The sequence below is a fragment of the Rutidosis leptorrhynchoides genome, chromosome 3, assembly GCF_046630445.1.
Source record: "Rutidosis leptorrhynchoides isolate AG116_Rl617_1_P2 chromosome 3, CSIRO_AGI_Rlap_v1, whole genome shotgun sequence".
Taxonomy (NCBI): Eukaryota; Viridiplantae; Streptophyta; class Magnoliopsida; order Asterales; family Asteraceae; genus Rutidosis; species Rutidosis leptorrhynchoides.
Window position 1 is genome coordinate 469,708,375 of NC_092335.1, and position 26,121 is coordinate 469,734,495.

Consider the following 26,121-nt stretch of genomic DNA (forward strand, 5'->3'; position numbering starts at 1 on the left):
GTTTTAACTGCAACTTAAGTTTTAAAATCGACAAACCGGTCATTAAATGGTAAAAACCCCCTTTTATAATAATAATACTACTTATATATATTTTTGTATTTTTACAATTATAAGTTAAAAATATATAGCGTTAAACTTGGCGAGTTCCCTGAGGACGAACCGGACTTACTAAAAACTACACTACTGTACGATTAGGTACACTGCCTATAAGTGTTCTAGCAAGGTTTAGGTATATCCATTCTATAAATAAATAAATATCTTGTGTAAAATTGTATCATATTTAATAGTATTTTGTAATAAAAATATAACTATTTTGTACACCACCTCGCACACATCAATATATATATATATATATATATATATATATATATATATATATATATATATATATATATATATATATATATATATATAAGTATATAATTAATTAAACTTACTCGAATTTCAAGCCAAATCAAATCTTTATCCGCCGAAGGTACTTCCGACCATGCCTCGTAATGTTTCGGAAACTTCGGGTTCCTAACAACACTCGCTATCAAACGATTAAACATCGCACAATTTGGGCCTATCGCAGTAGCCGTATTATATTTAATATCAAAATCAATATCTAAAGTCTTGCCCAGCGCATCACGCTTTTTCCTTAACCCCGCGTTTATCGATGGTCCCCGTTTCCCACTACCCCTCGCACCGCCCCCCGCACCGACCATAAGAACAAGGAGACAAAACAAATACATCTGCATAAACACAAGTAAATAAACACAAGTAAAGTGAACATATATATATATATATATATATATATATATATATATATATATATATATATATATATATATATATATATATATATATATATATATAACAGCAACAATTTTTTAACAGTTTTTTTAAATAGCAGCAGCAGTTTTTTAATTTTTTTCAGCAACTATATATATATATATATATATATATATATATATATATATATATATATATATATAACTGCTAGTGCAGCAGCAGTTTTTTTTATAAAACAGCAACAACAGTTTTTTTTCTTTTTTAGCAACTATATATATATATATATATATATATATATATATATATATATATATATATATATATATATATATATATATAACAGCACATAATTTTTTTTAACAACTAGATATACATATACATAGATATAGATATAAGTATACATATACATAGATATACATAGATATAGATATAGATATACATATACATATACATATATATATATATACATATACTTATATATACATATATAGATATACATAAACATATTCATTGAAATATTAATCATTTGATTACAACAACTAGCATTTTTTTATAAAGACAACAATTACATATCAATAAGCTGCTTCATCGCTAGAGTAAGCTCCATTTTCAGGAATTTGGGGATCGAGCTCATCGTCGGCCACCACATCGTCCGGATCATCACTGATATCATGAGGAAGGATAATAGGATCTAGATCACGAATGAAATCATCATCATCATTAACTACTTCTGTAGGTAGATTAAAATGAATTGATGTTGATTCTCCAGGTACACTCATACTTGTATAAGTCATATTATCCAAATTCGCATCAAGACTAAGTTCGGATGAATTGATGTCGTGTACAACATCACGCTGTGTGGTGTCTTCGATAATGTCTCTGTCCCAGAGTTTTCGATGATTTACCTCATGAACGACCTTCCAGGTATAATTTTTAGAAGGATCGTCAATGTAAAAGACTTGTTGAGCTTGTGTTAACAAAATGTATTGATCATCTTTGTACCACTCATCTTTCGTGTCAATACTAGTTATGTTATTTACTTTAATTTTACGTTTTTGTTTTCGGGTGCTCTCAGTCTTGAACCACTGACATCTAAATAACACGACACTATATGCACCACCATAATGCAGCTCAACAATATCTTCCAACAGGCCATAATACATAGTTTTATTTTCTGCGGGTGTTGCAATTCCACTATTTTGTGTTGTGCGTCGATCATCACGACTGCAAACCACAAACCTGACACCGTTCACATTGCAGGCACTGTAATGGTTAGAGGTACCCAACGGTCCTTCAGCTAGAGAGAACAATTCATCGCTAACCTTCGACGGGTCAACTAACCGTAGTTCACGTACCTATTATAAAAATATAAAAATTAAAAGTTTGAAAAAAAATAGTTATCAAATGTAAATTATATATGTATATGTACATATACAATGAGTTTACCTTCTTGGTCAACCAACAAGAAAAATGTGTTTTCATGTCAACACCGGTATTCTCTGCTTCAAACTGACTGTAAATGTACAAAAGAATTGTTAATATGATCAACGTTTACACAGTTTAGTCATTATAACATACTTTATAGATAAATGACTTATAGTTAAGTATGTTGAACAATGCGACACGTGTTTGCAAGTTAAAGCCGAACACCAAAAGCCGTACGGTAAGTTACAACCCTTGGAAGTCCCGAAATGGAAATGGGAGAACATTACCATGGACTTCATTACTAAGTTACCGAGGACGGCGAGAACCCAATATGATACGATTTGGGTGATAGTTGATCGATTGACGAAAAGTGCTTTGTTTCTTCCCATTCGGGAAACAATATCATCGGACACTTTATCCAAGTTGTTTATCAAGGAGGTGATATCGAGACATGGGGTTCCTATAACTATTATTTCGAATTGAGATACTCGTTTACGTCCCAGTTTTGGAACAAGTTTCAAGAAGATATGGGTACTCAATTAAAAATGAGCACGGCGTATCATCCTCACACGGACGGTCAAACCGAACGTACGAATCAAACTTTGAAAGATATGTTACGAGCGTGCATTATTGATTTCGGTGGTAGTTGGGATGAGCATTTGCCTTTGGTGGAATTCTCGTACAATAATAGTTATCATACTAGTATCGGGATGCCGCCATATGAGATGCTTTATGGGCGTAGGTGTCGAACCCTGATTTGTTGGGGTGAAGTGGGACAAAAGGAAATCGGGAGTTCCGATTTGGTCTTGGAGATGAATAGTAAGATTGAAATGATTCGGGCTCGACTTAAAGCGGCACAAGATAGACAAAAGTCTTATGCAGATAAAGGTAGGAGAACGATTGAGTTTAAAGAAGGTGACATGGTGATGCTTGTAGTGACCCGAACTTTTCCATGTTTATATATATTAATTGAGATTGATATTTACATGATTAAATGTTTCCAACATGTTAAGCAATCAAACTTGTTAAGACTTGATTAATTGAAATATGTTTCATATAGACAATTGACCACCCAAGTTGACCGGTGATTCACGAACGTTAAAACTTGTAAAAACTATATGATGACATATATATGGATATATATATAGTTAACATGATACTATGATAAGTAAACATATCATTAAGTATATTAACAATGAACTACATATGTAAAAACAAGACTACTAACTTAATGATTTTTAAACGAGACATATATGTAACGATTATCGTTGTAAAGACATTTAATGTATATATATCATATTAAGAGATATTCATACATGATAATATCATGATAATATAATAATTTAAAATCTCATTTGATATTATAAACATTGGGTTAACAACATTTAACAAGATCGTTAACCTAAAGGTTTCAAAACAACACTTACATGTAACGACTAACGATGACTTAACGACTCAGTTAAAATGTATATACATGTAGTGTTTTAATATGTATTTATACACTTTTGAAAGACTTCAATACACTTATCAAAATACTTCTACTTAACAAAAATGCTTACAATTACATCCTCGTTCAGTTTCATCAACAATTCTACTTGTATGCACCCGTATTCGTACTCGTACAATACACAGCTTTTAGATGTATGTACTATTGGTATATACACTCCAATGATCAGCTCTTAGCAGCCCATGTGAGTCACCTAACACATGTGGGAACCATCATTTGGCAAGTAGCATGAAATTCTCATAAAATTACAAAAATATGAGTAATCATTCATGACTTATTTACATGAAAACAAAATTACATATCCTTTATATCTAATCCATACACCAACGACCAAAAACACCTACAAACACTTTCATTCTTCAATTTTCTTCATCTAATTGACCTCTCTCAAGTTCTATCTTCAAGTTCTAAGTGTTCTTCATAAATTCTACAAGTTCTAGTTACATAAAATCAAGAATACTTTCAAGTTTGCTAGCTCACTTCCAATCTTGTAAGGTGATCATCCAACCTCAAGAAATCTTTGTTTCTTACAGTAGGTTATCATTCTAATACAAGGTAATAATCATATTCAAACTTTAGTTCAATTTCTATAACTATAACAATCTTATTTCAAGTGATGATCTTACTTGAACTTGTTTTTGTGTCATGATTCTGCTTCAAGAACTTCGAGCCATCCAAGGATCCGTTGAAGCTAGATCCATTTTTCTCTTTTCCGGTAGGTTTATCCAAGGAACTTAAGGTAGTAATGATGTTCATAACATCATTCGATTCATACATATAAAGCTATCTTATTCGAAGGTTTAAACTTGTAATCACTAGAACATAGTTTAGTTAATTCTAAACTTGTTCGCAAACAAAAGTTAATCCTCTTAACTTGACTTTTAAAATCAACTAAACACATGTTCTATATCTATATGATATGCTAACTTAATGATTTAAAACCTGGAAACACGAAAAACACCGTAAAACCGGATTTACGATGTCGTAGTAACACCGCGGGCTGTTTTGGGTTAGTTAATTAAAAACTATGATAAACTTTGATTTAAAAGTTGTTATTCTGAGAAAATTATTTTTATTATGAACATGAAACTATATCCAAAAATTATGGTTAAACTCAAAGTGGAAGTATGTTTTCTAAAATGGTCATCTAGACGTCGTTCTTTCGACTGAAATGACTACCTTTACAAAAACGACTTGTAACTTATTTTTCTGACTATAAACCTATACTTTTTCTGTTTAGATTCATAAAATAGAGTTCAATATGAAACTATAGCAATTTGATTCACTCAAAACGGATTTAAAATGAAGAAGTTATGGGTAAAACAAGATTGGATAATTTTTCTCATTTTAGCTACGTGAAAATTGGTAACAAATCTATTCCAACCATAACTTAATCAACTTGTATTGTATATTATGTAATCTCAAGATACCATAGACACGTATACAATGTTTCGACCTATCATGTCGACACATCTATATATATTTCGGAACAACCATAGACACTCTATATGTGAATGTTGGAGTTAGCTATACAGGGTTGAGGTTGATTCCAAAATATATATAGTTTGAGTTGTGATCAATACTGAGATACGTATACACTGGGTCGTAGATTGATTCAAGATAATATTTATAAATTTATTTCTGTACATCTAACTGTGGACAACTAGTTGTAGGTTACTAACGAGGACAGCTGACTTAATAAACTTAAAGCATCAAAATATATTAAAAGTGTTGTAAATATATTTTGAACATACTTTGATATATATGTATATATTGTTATAGGTTCGTGAATCAACCAGTGGCCAAGTCTTACTTCCCGACGAAGTAAAAATCTGTGAAAGTGAGTTATAGTCTCACTTTTAAAATCTAATATTTTTGGGATGAGAATACATGCAGGTTTTATAAATGATTTACAAAAATAGACACAAGTACGTGAAACTACATTCTATGGTTGAATTATCGAAATCGAATATGCCCCTTTTTATTAAGTCTGGTAATCTAAGAATTAGGGAACAGACACCCTAATTGACGCGAATCCTAAAGATAGATCTATCGGGCCTAACAAACCCCATCCAAAGTACCGGATGCTTTAGTACTTCGAAATTTATATCATATCCGAAGGGTGTCCCGGAATGATGGGGATATTCTTATATATGCATCTTGTTAATGTCGGTTACCAGGTGTTCACTATATGAATGATTTTTATCTCTATGTATGGGATGTGTATTGAAATATGAAATCTTGTGGTCTATTATTATGATTTGATATATATAGGTTAAACCTATAACTCACCAACATTTTTGTTGACGTTTTAAGCATGTTTATTCTCAGGTGATTATTAAGAGCTTCCGCTGTCGCATACTTAAATAAGGATGAGATTTGGAGTCCATGCTTGTATGATATTGTGTAAAAACTGCATTCAAGAAACTTATTTTGTTGTAACATATTTGTATTGTAAACCATTATGTAATGGTCGTGTATAAACAGGATATTTTAGATTATCATTATTTGATAATCTACGTAAAGCTTTTTAAACCTTTATTGATGAAATAAAAGTTATGGTTTGTTTTAAAATGAATGCAGTCTTTGAAAAACGTCTCATATAGAGGTCAAAACCTCGCAACGAAATCAATTAATATGGAACGTTTTTAATCAATAAGAACGGGACATTTCAGTTGGTATCCGAGCGTTGGTCTTAGAGAACCAGAATTTTGCATTAGTGTGTCTTATCGAGTTTGTTAGGATGCATTAGTGAGTCTGGACTTCGACCGTGTTTACTTGAAAAATGATTGCTTAACAAATTTTGTTGGAAACTATATATTTTTAACATGTGAATATTATGTGATATATTAATCTCTTAACGCGTTTGATATTATGTGATAGATGTCTACCTCTAGAACAAGTCCCATTGACTCACCTAATAATAATGAAGAGTCAAATGTAAATTGGAATGATTCGTGGACTGATTCACAAGTTCCCGAAGAGGAACCGGAAGAAGAGTCGGAACCGGAAGAAGAATCGGAACCGGATGAAGAAATAGAACCGGTGGGGGAAATAATAAAACGGTTAAGTAAAAGAAAATCCTCAATCAACCGACCAAGGTTAATTATGGTCAATGGTGTTTCCGCCAAGGAAGCAAAATATTGGGAGGATTACCAATTCTCCGATGAATCAGATTCCGACGAGAATTCCGATGATGTTATAGAAATTACCCCAACTGAATTTAAAAAGGCAAAAGAAAATAATAAGGGAAAGGGCATAAAAATAGAGAAATCTAATTCCAACCCCGATGAACTTTATATGTATCGTCAACCCCCAAAGTCCTTAAGTTGTAACAATGACCCGAGAACCTCTAAACCACCAGGTTTTTCTAAACCAATGTGGAAAACGACGGCTCGTATTAGGGAACATCATATATCCCTAGAAACTTGGCAAAACGAACCAAAACCGAAAAAGAAGAAACAAGCGAGTCGGAATAAGATAGTTGTATTCGTGTGGTGTAATATATGTAATATAGTGTGCTTATGCTTTATGATATATGTAAAAATTGCTTGTATTAATAAGTATTTTTTTTATGAATCTAACTCTTGTCTATTTTACAGTATAAAAACACAAAATGGATAGACAACCCAATATTTTAAGAGACCTACCCGAAGACATGATTGATGAAATCTTGTCTAGAGTCGGTCAGAATTCTTCGACACAACTATTTAAGGCGAGATCAGTTTGTAAGACATTCGAAGAACGTTCCAAGAATGCCTTGGTTTATAAAAGGCTTTCGTTCGAAAGATGGGGGATATCACATTGGGAAATCCATAAGTTACGATGTGTTTACTTTGACGCATATATTGCGGGGAACCCAAATGCTATTTTACGCAATTGGTTAAGAAATTATTTTGACTCAATATATTCGAATATTGGACTTCGTGATTTAGAAAAAGCGGCTAACATGCAACATAAAGAAGCATGTTATGCTTACGGATTAGTAATGTTCGCTTCTCACCAAAGTGAGAACAAGAACATCGGGCTACAACTATTAAACAAAACATTCCCACAAGTGACGGAGTCGGTAATTGGGGTAAGAAATGAGGTTTTTAGATTGTTACGGGACTGTTGGACATTACGTAACCCTCGTCCCTTTGACGATGTTACAACACGCTGTCTTATCAACAGCCATAACGGTTATGTTCCACAAGAACAAGGATGGGAAGTAATCCTAGTAAAACCAGAATGCATGACTTGTTTCTGGACGTATGAATTACGTGTCTTTATTGCCTTTGCTGAACGACTTGTGTACTAACTAGAATTATCTTCACAACCATCTTGTATCAAATTTATTGTGTGCTATATTTCATGCTATATGTAAAATAAGCGGTATTGTAAGTTTATAAAATATTGTGTAAAAGTTTGAACGCGAAATATTATTATAATCAGTTTTTCATATAGAATTGTAGTAGTTGAATTGTATATTAGCTACTAAGTATGAACTTAACGGGTAGGTACTACCCGAATTTAAACTTATAAAACGCTAATATGAAGAAAAAGCTTTTATAAATGAGTTCATATTATGCTACGAAATACTATTAACTACTCTTAATATTCTGTATGATTAACTTGTTCCATTTGACTATTTTGAAGGAAATGGCACCGACTACTCGACACACTGTGAATATGAATGAAGAGGAATTCCGTACTTTTCTAGCTTCAAACATAGCTGCAGTACAGGCTGCGCTACATACCAACAATAACCTTGGATCTAGCAGTACAGGAAATCGTGTAGGATGTACCTACAAAGAATTCACTGCCTGCAAACCTTTGGAATTTGATGGAACCGAAGGACCGATCGGATTGAAACGGTGGACCGAGAAGGTCGAATCGGTGTTTGCCATAAGTAAGTGTACTGAAGAGGACAAAGTGAAGTACGCTACGCATATCTTCACAGGTTCTGCGTTAACATGGTGGAATACCTATCTAGAGCAAGTGGGACAAGACGATGCGTACGCACTACCATGGTCAGCATTCAAGCACTTGATGAACGAGAAGTACCGTCCCAGAACCGAGGTCAATAAGCTCAAGACAGAACTTAGAGGGTTACGAACCAAAGGATTTGATATTACCACGTACGAAAGACGATTCACAGAATTATGCCTATTGTGTCCGGGAGCATACGAAGATGAGGAAGAGAAGATCGACGCATTTGTGAAAGGATTACCGGAAAGAATCCAAGAAGATATAAGTTCACACGAGCCCGCCTCCATACAACAGGCATGTAGAATGGCTCATAAACTAGTGAACCAGATTGAAGAAAGAATTAAAGAACAGACTGCTGAAGAGGCCAATGTCAAGCAAGTCAAAAGAAAGTGGGAGGAAAACGGTGATAAGAATCACCAATACAACAACAACAGCAATTACAACAATAATCGCAACAATTATCCCAACAATCGCAACATCAATCGCAACTACAACAAACGGCCCAACAACAACAACAACAACAACAACAACAACAATAGCAACTACAACAATCATCCCAACAACAATAATAACCGCAACAACAACAACAATCAGAAGCAGCTATGCCAAAGGTGTGAAAAGTATCACTCGGGGTTCTGCACCAAATTTTGCAACAAGTGTAAAAGAAATGGTCATAGCGCGGCGAAGTGTGAGGTCTACGGACCAGGGGTTAATAGAACGAAAGGAACAAATTGTGTCGGAACGAGTAATGGTGGAGCAAGTAGTGTCGGAGCAAGTTATGCCAATGTAGTTTGTTATAAATGTGGAAAACCAGGCCACATTATTAGAAATTGCCCGAACCAGGAGAACACGAATGGACAAGGCCGCGGAAGAGTTTTCAATATTAATGCGGCAGAGGCACAGGAAGACCCGAAGCTTGCTACGGGTACGTTTCTTATTGACAATAAATCTACTTACGTTTTATTTGATTCGGGTGCGGATAGAAGCTATATGAGTAGAGATTTTTGTGCTAAATTAAGTTGTCCATTGACACCTTTGGATAGTAAATTTTTACTCGAATTAGCAAATGGTAAATTAATTTCAGCAGATAATATATGTCGGAATCGAGAAATTAAACTGGTTAGCGAAACATTTAAGATTGATTTGATACCAGTAGAGTTAGGGAGTTTTGATGTGATAATCGGTATGGACTGGTTGAAAGATGTGAAAGCAGAGATCGTTTGTTACAAAAATACAATTCGTATTATACGAGAAAAAGGAAAACCCTTAATGGTGTACGGAGAAAAGGGCAACACGAAGCTACATCTTATTAGTAATTTGAAGGCACAAAAACTAATAAGAAAAGGTTGCTATGCTGTTCTAGCACATGTCGAGAAAGTACAAACTGAAGAAAAGAGCATCAATGATGTTCCCATTGCAAAAGAATTTCCCGATGTATTTTCGAAAGAATTACCGGGATTACCCCCACATCGATCCGTTGAATTTCAAATAGATCTTGTACCAGGAGCTGCACCAATAGCTCGTGCTCCTTACAGACTCACACCCAGTGAGATGAAAGAACTGCAAAGCCAATTACAAGAACTTTTAGAGCGTGGTTTCATTCGACCAAGCACATCACCGTGGGGAGCTCCTGTTTTGTTTGTCAAGAAGAAAGATGGTACATTTAGGTTGTGTATCGACTACCGAGAGTTGAACAAGCTTACCATCAAGAACCGCTACCCACTACCGAGAATCGACGACTTATTTGATCAACTACAAGGCTCGTCTGTTTATTCAAAGATTGACTTACGTTCCGGGTATCATCAAATGCGGGTGAAAGAAGATGATATTCCAAAGACTGCTTTCAGAACACGTTACGGTCATTACGAGTTTATGGTCATGCTTTTTGGTTTAACTAATGCACCAGCTGTGTTCATGGACCTTATGAACCGAGTGTGTGGACCATACCTTGACAAGTTTGTCATTGTTTTCATTGATGACATACTTATTTACTCAAAGAATGACCAAGAACACGGTGAACATTTGAGAAAGGTGTTAGAAGTATTGAGGAAGGAAGAATTGTACGCTAAGTTTTCAAAGTGTGCATTTTGGTTGGAAGAAGTTCAATTCCTCGGTCACATAGTGAACAAAGAAGGCATTAAAGTGGATCCGGCAAAGATAGAAACTGTTGAAAAGTGGGAAACCCCGAAAACTCCGAAACACATACGCCAGTTTTTAGGACTAGTTGGTTACTACAGAAGGTTCATCCAAGACTTTTCCAGAATAGCAAAACCCTTGACTGCATTAACGTATAAAGGGAAGAAATTTGAATGGAATGATGAACAAGAGAAAGCGTTTCAGTTATTGAAGAAAAAGCTAACTACGGCACCTATATTGTCATTGCCTGAAGGGAATGATGATTTTGTGATTTATTGTGACGCATCAAAGCAAGGTCTCGGTTGTGTATTAATGCAACGAACGAAGGTGATTGCTTATGCGTCTAGACAATTGAAGATTCACGAACAAAATTATACGACGCATGATTTGGAATTAGGCGCGATTGTTTTTGCATTAAAGACTTGGAGGCACTACTTATATGGGGTCAAAAGTATTATATATACCGACCACAAAAGTCTTCAACACATATTTAATCAGAAACAACTGAATATGAGGCAGCGTAGGTGGATTGAATTGTTGAATGATTACGACTTTGAGATTCGTTACCACCCGGGGAAGGCAAATGTGGTAGCCGATGCCTTGAGCAGGAAGGACAGAGAACCCATTCGAGTAAAATCTATGAATATAATGATTCATAATAACCTTACTACTCAAATAAAGGAGGCGCAACAAGGAGTTTTAAAAGAGGGAAATTTAAAGGATGAAATACCCAAAGGATCGGAGAAGCATCTTAATATTCGGGAAGACGGAACCCGGTATAGGGCTGAAAGGATTTGGGTACCAAAATTTGGAGATATGAGAGAAATGGTACTTAGAGAAGCTCATAAAACCAGATACTCAATACATCCTGGAACGGGGAAGATGTACAAGGATCTCAAGAAACATTTTTGGTGGCCAGGTATGAAAGCCGATGTTGCTAAATACGTAGGGGAATGTTTGACGTGTTCTAAGGTCAAAGCTAAGCATCAGAAACCATCAGGTCTACTTCAACAACCCAAAATCCCGGAATGGAAATGGGAAAATATTACCATGGATTTCATCACTAAATTGCCAAGGACTGCAAGTGGTTTTGATACTATTTGGGTAATAGTTGATCGTCTCACCAAATCAGCACACTTCCTACCAATAAGAGAAGATGACAAGATGGAGAAGTTAGCACGACTGTATTTGAAGGAAGTCGTCTCCAGATATGGAATACCAATCTCTATTATCTCTGATAGGGATGGCAGATTTATTTCAAGATTCTGGCAGACATTACAGCAAGCATTAGGAACTCGTCTAGACATGAGTACTGCCTATCATCCACAAACTGATGGGCAGAGTGAAAGGACGATACAAACGCTTAAAGACATGCTACGAGCATGTGTTATTGATTTCGGAAACAGTTGGGATCGATATCTACCGTTAGCAGAATTTTCCTACAATAACAGCTACCATTCAAGCATTGAGAGGGCGCCGTTTGAAGCACTTTATGGTAGAAAGTGCAGGTCTCCGATTTGTTGGAGTGAAGTGGGGGATAGACATATTACAGGTCCGGAGATTATACAAGAAACTACCGAGAAGATCATCCAAATTCAACAACGGTTGAAAACCGCCCAAAGTCGACAAAAGAGCTACGCTGACATTAAAAGAAAAGATATAGAATTTGAAATTGGAGAGATGGTCATGCTTAAAGTTGCACCTTGGAAAGGCGTTGTTCGATTTGGTAAACGAGGGAAATTAAATCCAAGGTATATTGGACCATTCAAGATTATTGATCGTGTCAGACCAGTAGCTTACCGACTTGAGTTACCTCAACAACTCGCGGCTGTACATAACACTTTCCACGTCTCGAATTTGAAGAAATGTTTTGCTAAAGAAGATCTCACTATTCCGTTAGATGAAATCCAAATCAACGAAAATCTCCAATTCATCGAAGAACCCGTCGAAATAATGGATCGTGAGGTTAAAAGACTTAAGCAAAACAAGATACCAATTGTTAAGGTTCGATGGAATGCTCGTAGAGGACCCGAGTTCACCTGGGAGCATGAAGATCAGATGAAGAAGAAATACCCGCATCTATTTCCAGAAGATTCGTCAACACCTTCAACAGCTTAAAATTTCGGGACGAAATTTATTTAACGGGTAGGTACTGTAGTGACCCGAACTTTTCCATGTTTATATATATTAATTGAGATTGATATTTACATGATTAAATGTTTCCAACATGTTAAGCAATCAAACTTGTTAAGACTTGATTAATTGAAATATGTTTCATATAGACAATTGACCACCCAAGTTGACCGGTGATTCACGAACGTTAAAACTTGTAAAAACTATATGATGACATATATATGGATATATATATATATAGTTAACATGATACTATGATAAGTAAACATATCATTAAGTATATTAACAATGAACTACATATGTAAAAACAAGACTACTAACTTAATGATTTTTAAACGAGACATATATGTAACGATTATCGTTGTAAAGACATTTAATGTATATATATCATATTAAGAGATATTCATACAAGATAATATCATGATAATATAATAATTTAAAATCTCATTTGATATTATAAACATTGGGTTAACAACATTTAACAAGATCGTTAAACTAAAGGTTTCAAAACAACACTTACATGTAACGACTAACGATGACTTAACGACTCAGTTAAAATGTATATACATGTAGTGTTTTAATATGTATTTATACACTTTTGAAAGACTTCAATACACTTATCAAAATACTTCTACTTAACAAAAATGCTTACAATTACATCCTCGTTCAGTTTCATCAACAATTCTACTCGTATGCACCCGTATTCGTACTCGTACAATACACAGCTTTTAGATGTATGTACTATTGGTATATACACTCCAATGATCAGCTCTTAGCAGCCCATGTGAGTCACCTAACACATGTGGGAACCATCATTTGGCAACTAGCATGAAATATCTCATAAAATTACAAAAATATGAGTAATCATTCATGACTTATTTACATGAAAACAAAATTACATATCCTTTATATCTAATCCATACACCAACGACCAAAAACACCTACAAACACTTTCATTCTTCAATTTTCTTCATCTAATTGATCTCTCTCAAGTTCTATCTTCAAGTTCTAAGTGTTCTTCATAAATTCTACAAGTTCTAGTTACATAAAATCAAGAATACTTTCAAGTTTGCTAGCTCACTTCCAATCTTGTAAGGTGATCATCCAACCTCAAGAAATCTTTGTTATTACAGTAGGTTATCATTCTAATACAAGGTAATAATCATATTCAAACTTTAGTTCAATTTCTATAACTATAACAATCTTATTTCAAGTGATGATCTTACTTGAACTTGTTTTCGTGTCATGATTCTGCTTCAAGAACTTCGAGCCATCCAAGGATCCGTTGAAGCTAGATCCATTTTTCTCTTTTCCAGTAGGTTTATCCAAGGAACTTAAGGTAGTAATGATGTTCATAACATCATTCGATTCATACATATAAAGCTATCTTATTCGAAGGTTTAAACTTATAATCACTAGAACATAGTTTAGTTAATTCTAAACTTGTTCGCAAACAAAAGTTAATCCTTCTAACTTGACTTTTAAAATCAACTAAACACATGTTCTATATCTATATGATATGCTAACTTAATGATTTAAAACCTGGAAACACGAAAAACACCGTAAAACCGGATTTACGCCGTCGTAGTAACACCGCGGGCTGTTTTGGGTTAGTTAATTAAAAACTATGATAAACTTTGATTTAAAATTTGTTATTCTGAGAAAATGATTTTTATTATGAACATGAAACTATATCCAAAAATTATGGTTAAACTCAAAGTGGAAGTATGTTTTCTAAAATGGTCATCTAGACGTCGTTCTTTCGACTGAAATGACTACCTTTACAAAAACGACTTGTAACTTATTTTTCCGACTATAAACCTATACTTTTTCTGTTTAGATTCATAAAATAGAGTTCAATATGAAACCATAGCAATTTTATTCACTCAAAACGGATTTAAAATGTAGAAGTTATGGGTAAAACAAGATTGGATAATTTTTCTCATTTTAGCTACGTGAAAATTGGTAACAAATCTATTCCAACCATAACTTAATCAACTTGTATTGTATATTATGTAATCTTGAGATACCATAGACACGTATACAATGTTTCGACCTATCATGTCGACACATCTATATATATTTCGGAACAACCATAGACACTCTATATGTGAATGTTGGAGTTAGCTATACAGGGTTGAGGTTAATTCCAAAATATATATAGTTTGAGTTGTGATCAATACTGAGATACATATACACTGGGTCGTGGATTGATTCAAGATAATATTTATCATTTATTTCTGTACATCTAACTGTGGACAACTAGTTGTAGGTTACTAACGAGGACAGCTGAGTTAATAAACTTAAAACATCAAAATATATTAAAAGTGTTGTAAATATATTTTGAACATACTTTGATATATATGTATATATTGTTATAGGTTCGTGAATCAACCAGTGGCCAAGTCTTACTTCCCGACGAAGTAAAAATCTGTGAAAGTGAGTTATAGTCTCACTTTTAAAATCTAATATTTTTGGGATGAGAATACATGCAGGTTTTATAAATGATTTACAAAATAGACACAAGTACGTGAAACTACATTCTATGGTTGAATTATCGAAATCGAATATGCCCCTTTTTATTAAGTCTGGTAATCTAAGAATTAGGGAACAGACACCCTAATTGACGCGAATCCTAAAGATAGATCTATCGGGCCTAACAAACCCCATCCAAAGTACCGGATTCTTTAGTACTTCGAAATTTATATCATATCCGAAGGGTGTCCCGGAATGATGGGGATATTCTTATGTATGCATCTTGTTAATGTCGATTACCAGGTGTTCACCATATGAATGATTTTTATCTCTATGTATGGGATGTGTATTGAAATATGAAATCTTGTGGTCTATTATTATGATTTGATATATATAGGTTAAACCTATAACTCACCAACATTTTTGTTGACGTTTTAAGCATGTTTATTCTCAGGTGATTATTAAGAGCTTCCGCTGTCGCATACTTAAATAAGGATGAGATTTGGAGTCCATGCTTGTATGATATTTTGTAAAAACTGCATTCAAGAAACTTATTTTGTTGTAACATATTTGTATTGTAAACCATTATGTAATGGTCTTGTGTAAACAGGATATTTTAGATTATCATTATTTGATAATCTACGTAAAGCTTTTTAAACCTTTATTGATGAAATAAAAGTTATGGTTTGTTTTAAAATGAATGCAGTCTTTGAAAAACGTCTCATATAGAGGTCAAAACCTCGCAACGAAATCAATTAATATGGAACGTTTTTAATCAATAAGAACGGGACATTTCAATGCTTAAGGTTTCTCCATGGAAGGGTGTTATTCGGTTTCGAAAGAGAGGAAAGTTAGCTCCTCGGTTTATTGGTCCTTTCAAGGTTTTGGCACGTGTTGGTGAGGTTGCTTATCGGCTAGAGTTACCCGAAGAACTTGCGGGAATCCATAACACATTTCATGTTTCCCATCTTCGTAAGTGTCTTGCGGATGACTCGACTTGGGTGCCTTTAGATGAAATTACGTTGAATAACAAGCTAGAGTATGCGGAAGAACCGGTTGCAATCCTTGATAAGAAGGTTAAGATGTTGCGGAACAAGGAAGTTAGAACTTTCAAGGTGCAATGGCGACATCGAAGGGGTTCCGAGTTTACATGGGAATCCGAAGAGTTTGTTTTGGTTTATCTTCCGGCTTGTCATGCGGCTTGGATCGCGAGGACGCGCTCCGATTCAAGTGGGGGAGAGTTGTAACATCCCGTTTTTCCCGTACGTATCGAAAGGTACATACTTAATCGTTTGTACATTTGTAACTCGTCATTTAGGCGTAATTGTGTATATATATATATATATATATATATATATATATATATATATATATATATATATATATATATATATATATATATATATATATATATGTGTGTGTGTGTGTGTGTGTGTGTGTGTACTTGTTAATGTGTGCGTATATAAGTTTGTATATGAGTTTTGGTTAGCGTTAAGTCTTGTGAAGCTTAGATACTATGTTTAGACATATATCGGAAGCATGAACGAATTGTAAGTCGTGTAAAATGATCTTTGGCTTAAGTGTTGTCGAAGTGTTCAGGCAAAGGCAAATGTCACGCCGCGAAAATCTGGGCCGCGACGCGACATATAGAGCAAACCAGGATCAGAAAGGGACTTAAGAAGGGTCGATTTTCCTTTGTTACGTCGCGCCGCGACGAATTGGCTGCGCCGCGGCAGTCCTGCTGGACAGAATATGGTTCTAGCTCAAATTAAATGAACTCAAGGGGAAAATTGGTAATTTGGTGTATAAATCTGGTGGGAGCATTAAATCTCAACCACACACCCATTTCATTTAATTTCTTTTATCTTTTCTTTCATTTTCTCTCCCAAAAAACTCAACACCCATTTAGATTGAAAGTGAGATTTGTGAGTGAAGGATTGAGGGTTGATCTTTAGAGCAAGAATTAAAGTTGTTCCTTGTGTCTCTAGCTACACGTTGATAGACTCGGTAAGTTCTAACTCTAAGTTTTGAGTTTTAATTGGTTCTAAGCTAGGGTTTTGCTAATGAAGGTCTTGTATGACCCATTTGAGGATTTGATGGGTGGGTTTTGGGTTTGATTGGTGAAAGTAAGCCCAAATGGCCATAACCTAGGGTTTGGTCTTATGATTTGGGGTTATAAATGTTAAATGGCATTTTTTTAATCACTAACACACTTGTTAAAGTTGAAAGAGATGTTAATTGGGTCATGTTTGACAAGTTTGGTAGTGAAAGTGTTAAATGGATCCAAAATGGGCTAGTTGACCTAGTTTGGGCGAAATGGGTATAAATTACCCTAAGTTGGTGTTAGTTGAAGTTAGTAGACTTTAATTCACTAGCTGTAAGTGACTAAAGTCGAGTCTTGGCTATTTAAGGGCGGTTGTGGTGTGTTTGAGTCATTTAATGCGAATTGGGTCATTAAATGCTCAAGTAGGTGTAATGTGGTTAATTCCACTAGTTGTGTAATTGAATGTGTACTTAATGTATTAGGTACTTTGCTTTGAAGCTCGGAAGTGCATAATCACCACCGAAGTGCTAAGGTGAGTGGAATAATTATATGCGTGCATATATGATGTATTTATTTATGTAGTTGAGTTGTGAAGTGTCGACGTGTTAAGACACCACTCCTCACGTGGCGAGTGAAGTGTCAATGTGTTAAGACACCACTCGGGAGTGAAGTATCGATGTGTTAAATGCCACTCCGAGAGATGTAACGAGTGAAGTGTCGATGTGCTAAGACACCACTCGGGGTGAAGTGCCGAAGTGTTAAGGCACCACCCGGGGTGAAGTATCGACGTGTTAAGATGCCACCCGTGGGGTTAGTGTACGAAGTGTTAAGTGCACTAATGGTTGTTATGAACTCCGACGGTTTCTAAACACCGTTCCCTCGATCGTTTGGTTAACCATGTTGTGTGTGTGGATTGTAGCATATTATATTGTTTAAACTATATGCTATTGTTATGCTAGCTCGTATGGTGGAAGGTTTAGTGTTATACTTGTGATGGTATGAATACTTATAATGCTAGCATGTATGCGGTAAATGCGTAAGTGATTGCAAGTAAGTAGGTTGTATATGTAAACGTATAATTGTTGCACTCACTAAGCATTAGCTTACCCCTCTCGTTGTTTATCTTTTTAGATGCAGGTGTGGACAAGGGCAAGGGGGTTATTGGGTACTAGGTGTCCTTGTTGATGATACGATGAAGCTTTTGGAAGTTGACCTACGTTTTGGGTAGTTTATTCCTAAACCATGCTCAAGGGGTCGTTTGGATTATAAACTATCATTGTAGTTGGTCAAACTTGTATCATATTCGTTAATGGCCTTTGCGCCTTTTTGTAAACATTAAACTCGTAGTATGTTTTTAATGAAGTGTGTGGAATGGCTTACATATTTAATTGGCACGTAAATGTGTATCAATTTAAAAAAAAATATCATACGGAGTACGGGTTGGGTTGTTTCAATCAGCCGTACGGTCAACTGCCTCGAGTGGGCAGAAGAGGAAGAACCCTCCAACAGCAGAGGCTAGAGATTTTCAGATGTCGGTTGAAAATGCTGTGGTAACCGACGAAGTGATCACCGGTATGTTTCTAATCAACTCAATACCTGCTCGCGTATTGTTTGATTGTGGTGCCAATAGATGTTTTATGTCCCTAGATTTCTGTGCTAAGTCGAAATTACCAATTACTGTGTTACCCAAGCCGGTTAGTGTAGAAGTAGCTGATGGTAAGATCACACCCGTCATAACATATGTGTCTGAGGTTTGTATAGAGATCGAAGGAAAGTCTTTCCCGGTGACTTGTTTAGTGTTACCTATTCCTAGCTTTGATGTAGTATTAGGAATGGATTGGCTGAGCTCGCTTAGGGCTAATATTAAGTGCGATAGGAAAATGATTACCTTTCGTTCGACTGATGGAACCCGTGTAGTGGCCCGAGGGGAGCGAGGCGGGTATAATTTTCCGTTGATAACCATGATGAAAGCGAAAAAGTCGATGGCAAAGGGTTGTGATTCGTTTCTTTCTTATGTGATTGATGCGAAGAAAGAAAAGAGAACAGTGGCCGATATTCCAGTAGTATCAGAATTTCCGAAGTGTTCCCAGATGAGTTACCAGGTCTGCCACCGGTAAGGGAAGTCGAATATAAGATTGAGTTGATTTCTGGAACAACTCCAGTTGCAAAAGCTCCATACCGATTAGCACTGTCTGAAATCCATGAAATGATGTCACAGATTCAAGAGTTATTAGATCGTGGGTTTATTCGATCGAGTTCTTCACCGTGGGGTGCTCCGGTATTGTTTGTTAAAAAGAAAGATGGGTCAATGCGTATGTGTATTGATTATCGTGAATTGAACAAAAGAACGGTGAAAAATAAGTATCCATTACCTCGAATAGACGATTTGTTCGATCAGTTACAGGGTGCTTCATTCTTTTCCAAGATAGATTTACGATCCGGGTATCATCAGGTTCGTGTTGCTGAATCAGATATACTGAAAACAGCATTCGGAACTAGGTATGGTCATTATGAATTTCTTGTCATGCCGTTTGGGTTGACGAATGCGCCAGCAGTCTTCATGGATTTAATGAATAGAGTGTGTCGTCCGTTCTTTGATAAGTTTGTGATTGTGTTCATAGATGATATACTAGTGTATTCAAAGACAGAGAGTGAACATGCTGAACACCTGAGACAGGTTTTGAACTTGTTGAAACATGAGCAACTATTTGCAAAATTTTCAAAGTGTGAATTTTGGTTACGTGAAGTGCAATTTTTGGGTCATGTAATTTGTGCCGAAGGTATGAAAGTTGATCCTATAAAGATAGAAGCGGTAATGAATTGGAATTCTCCGAAGACTCCGACTGAGATTAAGAGTTTTCTGGGATTGGCTGGTTTATATCGCAGGTTTATCAAAGATTTTTCTAAAATAGCGGGTCCGTTGACTAAGTTGACTCGTAAAGATGTAGCCTTTCGATGGACTGATGAACAGGAGAAGGCTTTTTAGATTTTGAAACAGCAACTCTGTCAGGCACCAGTGTTAGCTTTACTAGAGGGTTCAGACGACTTTGTGGTATACTGTGATGCGTCATATGCTGGGTTGGGTTGTGTATTAATGCAAAAAGGTAAAGTAATCGCTTATGCCTCGCGACAGTTGAAAGTTCATGAGAAGAATTATCCAGTGCATGATCTTGAAATGGCTGCAGTAGTGTTTTCTTTGAAACTTTGGAGACACTATTTGTATGGAACCCATTGTGTTATTTGTACAGATCACAAGAGTTTGCAGTATATCTTCTCATAGAAAGAATTGAATATGCGACAAAGACGGTGGTAGGAGTTGATCAAAGATTATGATTGTGAAATTAAATACCATCCGGGTAAGGCAAATGTAGTTGCAGATGCGCTAAGTCATAAAAGGTCAAGTGAAAATGTGAAATTCCTTCGTTTGAATATAACTTCAGATTTGATTAACAACTTAAGAACCGTTCAGGCCTGTGCTTTGGAGGATGAACATATTAAATCTGAACAAATGACCAAACGAAAAATGGACTTAATTGATGACTCACGTGGACTTAAGACCTTAAACAATCGTGTTTGGGTTCCTAAGCTTGGAGATTTGAGGGATTTTATTATGACAGAAGCTCACAAATCCAGCTTGACAGTACATCCGGGTAGTAATAAGATGTATCATGATTTGAAAACAGTGTATTGGTGGCCAACAATGAAAACAGATATCGCTCAATATGTCTAAAAGTGTCATATTTGTGCTCAAGTGAAGGCAGAACATCAGAAACCTTATGGTTCATTACGTCAGTTACAGATTCCAGAGTGGAAATGGGAACATATAACGATGGATTTTGTGACCAAACTACCAAGAACTCAGAAACGACACGATATGATTTGGGTAATAGTGGATCGTCTAACTAAAAGTGCTCATTTTCTTGCTACTCGTGAGATAGCTTCGTTAAGTGAGTTAGCCGATTTGTATGTGAAAGAAATAGTTAGTCGACATGGTGTGCCATTATCGATCGTTTCAGACAGAGATTCCAGATTTGTGTCAAACTTTTGGAATAGTCTTCAACAGAATCTGGGTACACGTGTGCATTTAAGTACATCTTATCATCCTCAGACAGACGGTCAGAGTGAAAGAACGATACAGACTTTGGAGGATATGTTAAGGGCTTGTGTATTAGAATACGGTGGTTCGTGGGATACGCATTTGCCGTTGGTCGAATTCACGTATAATAATTCATATCATTTGAGTATAGGGATGCCGCCCTATGAAACGTTGTACGGTCTTCGTTGCAAAACTCCGACTTGTTGGTTAGAAGCGGGGGAGAAACAGTTTGCAGGTCCCGAAATTGTTCAAATGACAACTGAAAAAGTAGCAATTGCGAGAGAAAAGTTGAAAGCCGCTAGAGATAGGCAGAAAATGTATGCTGATCCGCGTAGACGTCCGGTAACCTTTAATGTGGGTGAACGAGTGTATCTAAAAGTTTCGCCGTGGAAAGGGGTTATCAGATTCGGTAAACGTGGTAAGTTAGCACCAAGATTTATTGGTCCATTTCAGATCAGTGAAGTGTTGAATGATCAAACTGTGGTGTTAGATCTTCCGCCAGAGTTAGCCGGTATTCATAATACATTTAACGTGTGTTATCTTCGTAAGTGTAAAGTCAATGATGAAACGCAACTCCTTCCTTTAGAAGATTTAAGGGTCGATTTGAATAAGAATTTGGTGGAAGAGCCCGTCCATGTAGTTGACCGAAAAGTGACTAAGTTGAGAAATAAAGAGATACCGATGATATTGATCGAGTGGAAACATAGTTTGGGTTCTAATCTTACGTGGGAAACGGAAGAGTTGATGAGAAACCGCTACTCTCATTTGTTTGACCAAGACCAGATTCCGAGGACGGAATCTCCTTAATGGGGTGGATTTGTAACAGACTGAAACCCGGGCTAATTGCCCTTAGGGTTTGTGCTTAGTCTTAAGTGCTTTTTATTTTTAATTATTTTATTAGTGTTTTAATACAATTGTGTTGTGACCAGTTTATGACAAGGGTCCCAGAACAGGTTTGTTTATTTCAATTGGACCTCGTTTGGGTTACCTAATCTTGTGCGAAAGATATCAGATAACTGGTAAATACCCGTGTGTTGCACAGTGTGGGAATTAAACCCAATTAAGTGACTAGTGTACTTCTTTTTCTTCCCATTTCTAGAAAATTCACTAAAACACCGTACCTTCATCCCTCCCGCCTAACCAAACCCTAATCCTTAAACATTGATCTTGAGCTCAAATTGGTGTTAGAATCGTGTTTGTTATCGTTTACTGAGTCTATCAAGGTAAGTAACATGTGTTTTTGTGTTTAATTCGTTGTTAAATTCATGGTTTTGTGTGAGTTTTGTTAAAATCTTGAATTTGGGTCAAAATAAGTGATTTAAGTGTTGTTATGGTCAAATTGTTGTGGGTTTTGAGTCTATAACAAGCAGTGAACAAGTTGTGGTCGATTTTGGTGTTTAAAACGAGCTCTAGATCGAGATTTGAGGATTTCATCGTGAAGCCCGTAGCCTTTGTTCAGTTTCTGAGGAAGATGAACACAGTCGGCCGACTATCGGTCGACAGTCGACCGACTGAGGGTGAACCGACCGATTGTTGAGTGAACCGACCGACTGAGATTTACCCTCGGCCGATTGATGTAATACCAAGTGAATCGACCGACTGGTAAGGTCAGTAAACCGGTTGTGTCGACAGTCGACCGACTGTCAGTGTCAGTTGACCGACTGTGTGTCCAGGGCAGAATATTTTACCAAAGTGCCTTTTTCTAGCCGTTATGCTGCCCGTTTGTATTTTGGTGTTCAGGATGTAAATTTTGAAAGTGCATAAAGTGTTAAGCATGAAAATTTTAGCGGACGCATTTTTTTACTAATTTGCTATAATTCGCTATCAGTGTGTCTAATCTTGATAGGAACACTATTCTAACTTGGTTTTTGCTGTTCTCATGAGATAAGGACAAGGAGGAAGCTCAGAAATAATAACTGACCAGTTGCTGGTAATTGGTGAGTGGGTCTATCTACAGATAGAGTTTAAGTAGCATATCATGCTACTGGGGTTGACTCTTTTACCATGCATAGTGTAGGAATTGCTATGATGGAATAATATCGTTTGCCTGATGTTGTATGTGAATTATGTGTACACTGTGTGAATGGCACCAGTCAGGCCTAGGGAGACTGGAGACTCAAGACCGTGCCTAGGAGAGGTTAGAGTCCGTATGAGGTCAACCGTGCCTAGGGGAGGTTGGGTCCATAGGCTACTGATTGTGGAGTATAGTGTGAACGATGCATCCCCTGCATCTGGATAACTATAATGTGAATTGATTAGCAGGGACTATCGGTAGACTCAGGCCCGATCAGCTGAGAGTCGTGTGCTCGTACAAGCCGCCGATCCTCGTATTGTCTGATTGTATGCTAGTTGGTAGTTAGCAAGTGTTGTTGTTAGTATATAGCTTGTGTGTGGCTTAAGCTATATCTGTTAGATAGATTCCATTCACTTAGCGGTACGCTAATCCCCCACATGTTTCCCCCTTTGCAGGTTTAGGTACTGCTAGTCGTGATGGGTATGGATGCAGAAGACATGTTTGACAACCCTACTCTGATGTGAACTTTTGTTTAAATAATGTTTTGTAATAACGTAACACTGTTGTGTAAGTTTAAACTTAATTATACGGTTTAAAGTAATGTCGTGACTTATATTGTGTTTATTATTAAAGTCTTCCGCTGTGTTTTAAAAAAAAATGGCCGGTGTTACAAAGATGTTTCCAATATTCAAGTTCTCGAAAAATGGAAACTTTAGTCCAGTTGTGAGGAGACTTATAATTAGAGGGATATTTTTTTTTTCACCAGTATTCTTATGATTTTTCCCGGGATTACCAACTGGCAGTATATCTTTAAGTTGGCTTTCAATCATTTTCCAGTTGAACTTTCTAGGTTTAGGGGTATGATCAACCTTACCATTGAATTGAGTGTTTTCTCTGTAAGGGTGATCCATTTCTAGGTTCTGTCTAGCGCCGAAATAAGAAATTTTGTTTTGAACACGCATTGAAGGAGTGTCCTCGTTACATGTAGGGCATGCTTTATAACCTTGGCCACTCCAACCAGACAAACTACTACGTGCAGGATAATCGTTTATGGTCCAAATAAGCATTGCTTTCATTTGAAAATATGTGTTTGTAACTGAGTTTCTCGTAATAACTCCTACGAACCATAAACTCTTCAATTCATCAACTAAAGGCCTCAAGTAAACATCAATATCTTTTCCTGGTGATTTTGGACCAGGAATTAACAAAGTCAACATGAAAGAACTTTCTTTCATACATATCCACGACGTCGTATTGTACACTGTCAATATTACTGGCCACATGCTGTAAGCAGTAGACAAGTTGCCGTGTGGATTAAAACCATCAGCAGCCAACCCTAGTCGAACGTTTCTGGGTTCACGTGCAAAATCCGGATATCTTTTGTCAATTTCTTTCCACGCTCGACCATCTACCTGATGACGCATCTTACCCTCTTCCGTGCACCGTCCAGTAGTATGCCATGTCATATCCTTTGCAGTGTATCTGGAACTGTACAAATGTTTTAGTCGTGGAGTTATAGGAAAATAACGCAAAACTTTATTAGGAACTTTCTTCCCCGTTGTGCGTTCAGCTTTGCATCTACTCTCCTTACATATTGGACAATTTTCTAAATCTTGGTATTCCTTATAAAACAAACAACAATCATTCTTACAAGCATGTATCGCTTCATACCCTAAACCGATCTTTTTCATCCACTTCTTAGTTTCGTAATATGATGGGAATTGTGTTATCTTCAGGATGTGATTGTTTGAGTAATTCTAACAATTGGTCAAATGAAGTATTTGTCCATTTATTCAAGACCTTAATGTGTGTTAACTTGGCTAAAAACTCGAACGAGGACATCTTGCTACCAGCATATAGCTCGGTTTGGGTGGCATCAATTAAATCCTCCAGATCAGTAGCGGTCGTGTCATTCATAGTCTTATCGTCATCCGGTCCTTCCTCCGGATCAACACTAGGGGGTTCTTCCCCCTGAATATCGTGCAAAAAATTTCTGAGAGGGTCTGGTGTGTTGTGTACTTCTGGCGGTTGTGGTTGTTCACCATGATGCCACCATATTTTATAAGAGGGTTCAAACCCATGTTGCATTATATGTTTTTTTATTTCTTTAAGTTTATGTATTCTCGTATTACCACAATGTTTACACGGGCAACTACACTTACCCTCATGATTCAAATGGTTTTTACACCTCTCAATAAAGGCTTCGAGACCAACACGGAATGCAGGGTCAAATTGATGTCGTATAGTAATCCAACTCTTATCAATCGTCATAGATATTACCTAATTAAATCAAGTTTACAACAACAAAAAACTTTTATAGTACAATAACTTGTTATATATATAATTAAGGTCGGGTAGTCCAACTATGGAAGGCAACCTAACCCACTCTTTGAATGTTTTGTCTCAACTATGGATGCGTATAATGAATTTACTAGTTACCAAAAATTCGGCAGCATTTCCCCTAAACTCCCCAAATATGTCGTATTAAACGCATATTTGTAGGAGTAAAGGGAAAATGTTTATCAAATTTTTCGTAACTAGTAAAT

General features: G+C 36.2%; 1 protein-coding gene across 1 annotated transcript; it reads right to left on the reverse strand.

The window, feature by feature from the left end:
• Positions 1 to 1,346: 1,346 nt before the first annotated feature.
• LOC139901652 (uncharacterized) lies at positions 1,347 to 25,266 on the reverse strand. The gene is made up of 3 exons (XM_071884342.1): positions 24,287 to 25,266; positions 2,221 to 2,287; positions 1,347 to 2,129 (listed from the first exon to the last, which is right to left on the reverse strand). The coding sequence occupies exons 1-3, from the start codon at positions 25,264 to 25,266 to the stop codon at positions 1,347 to 1,349; spliced, it is 1,830 nt and encodes a 609-aa protein (XP_071740443.1).
• Between the last annotated feature and the right edge of the window lie 855 nt (positions 25,267 to 26,121).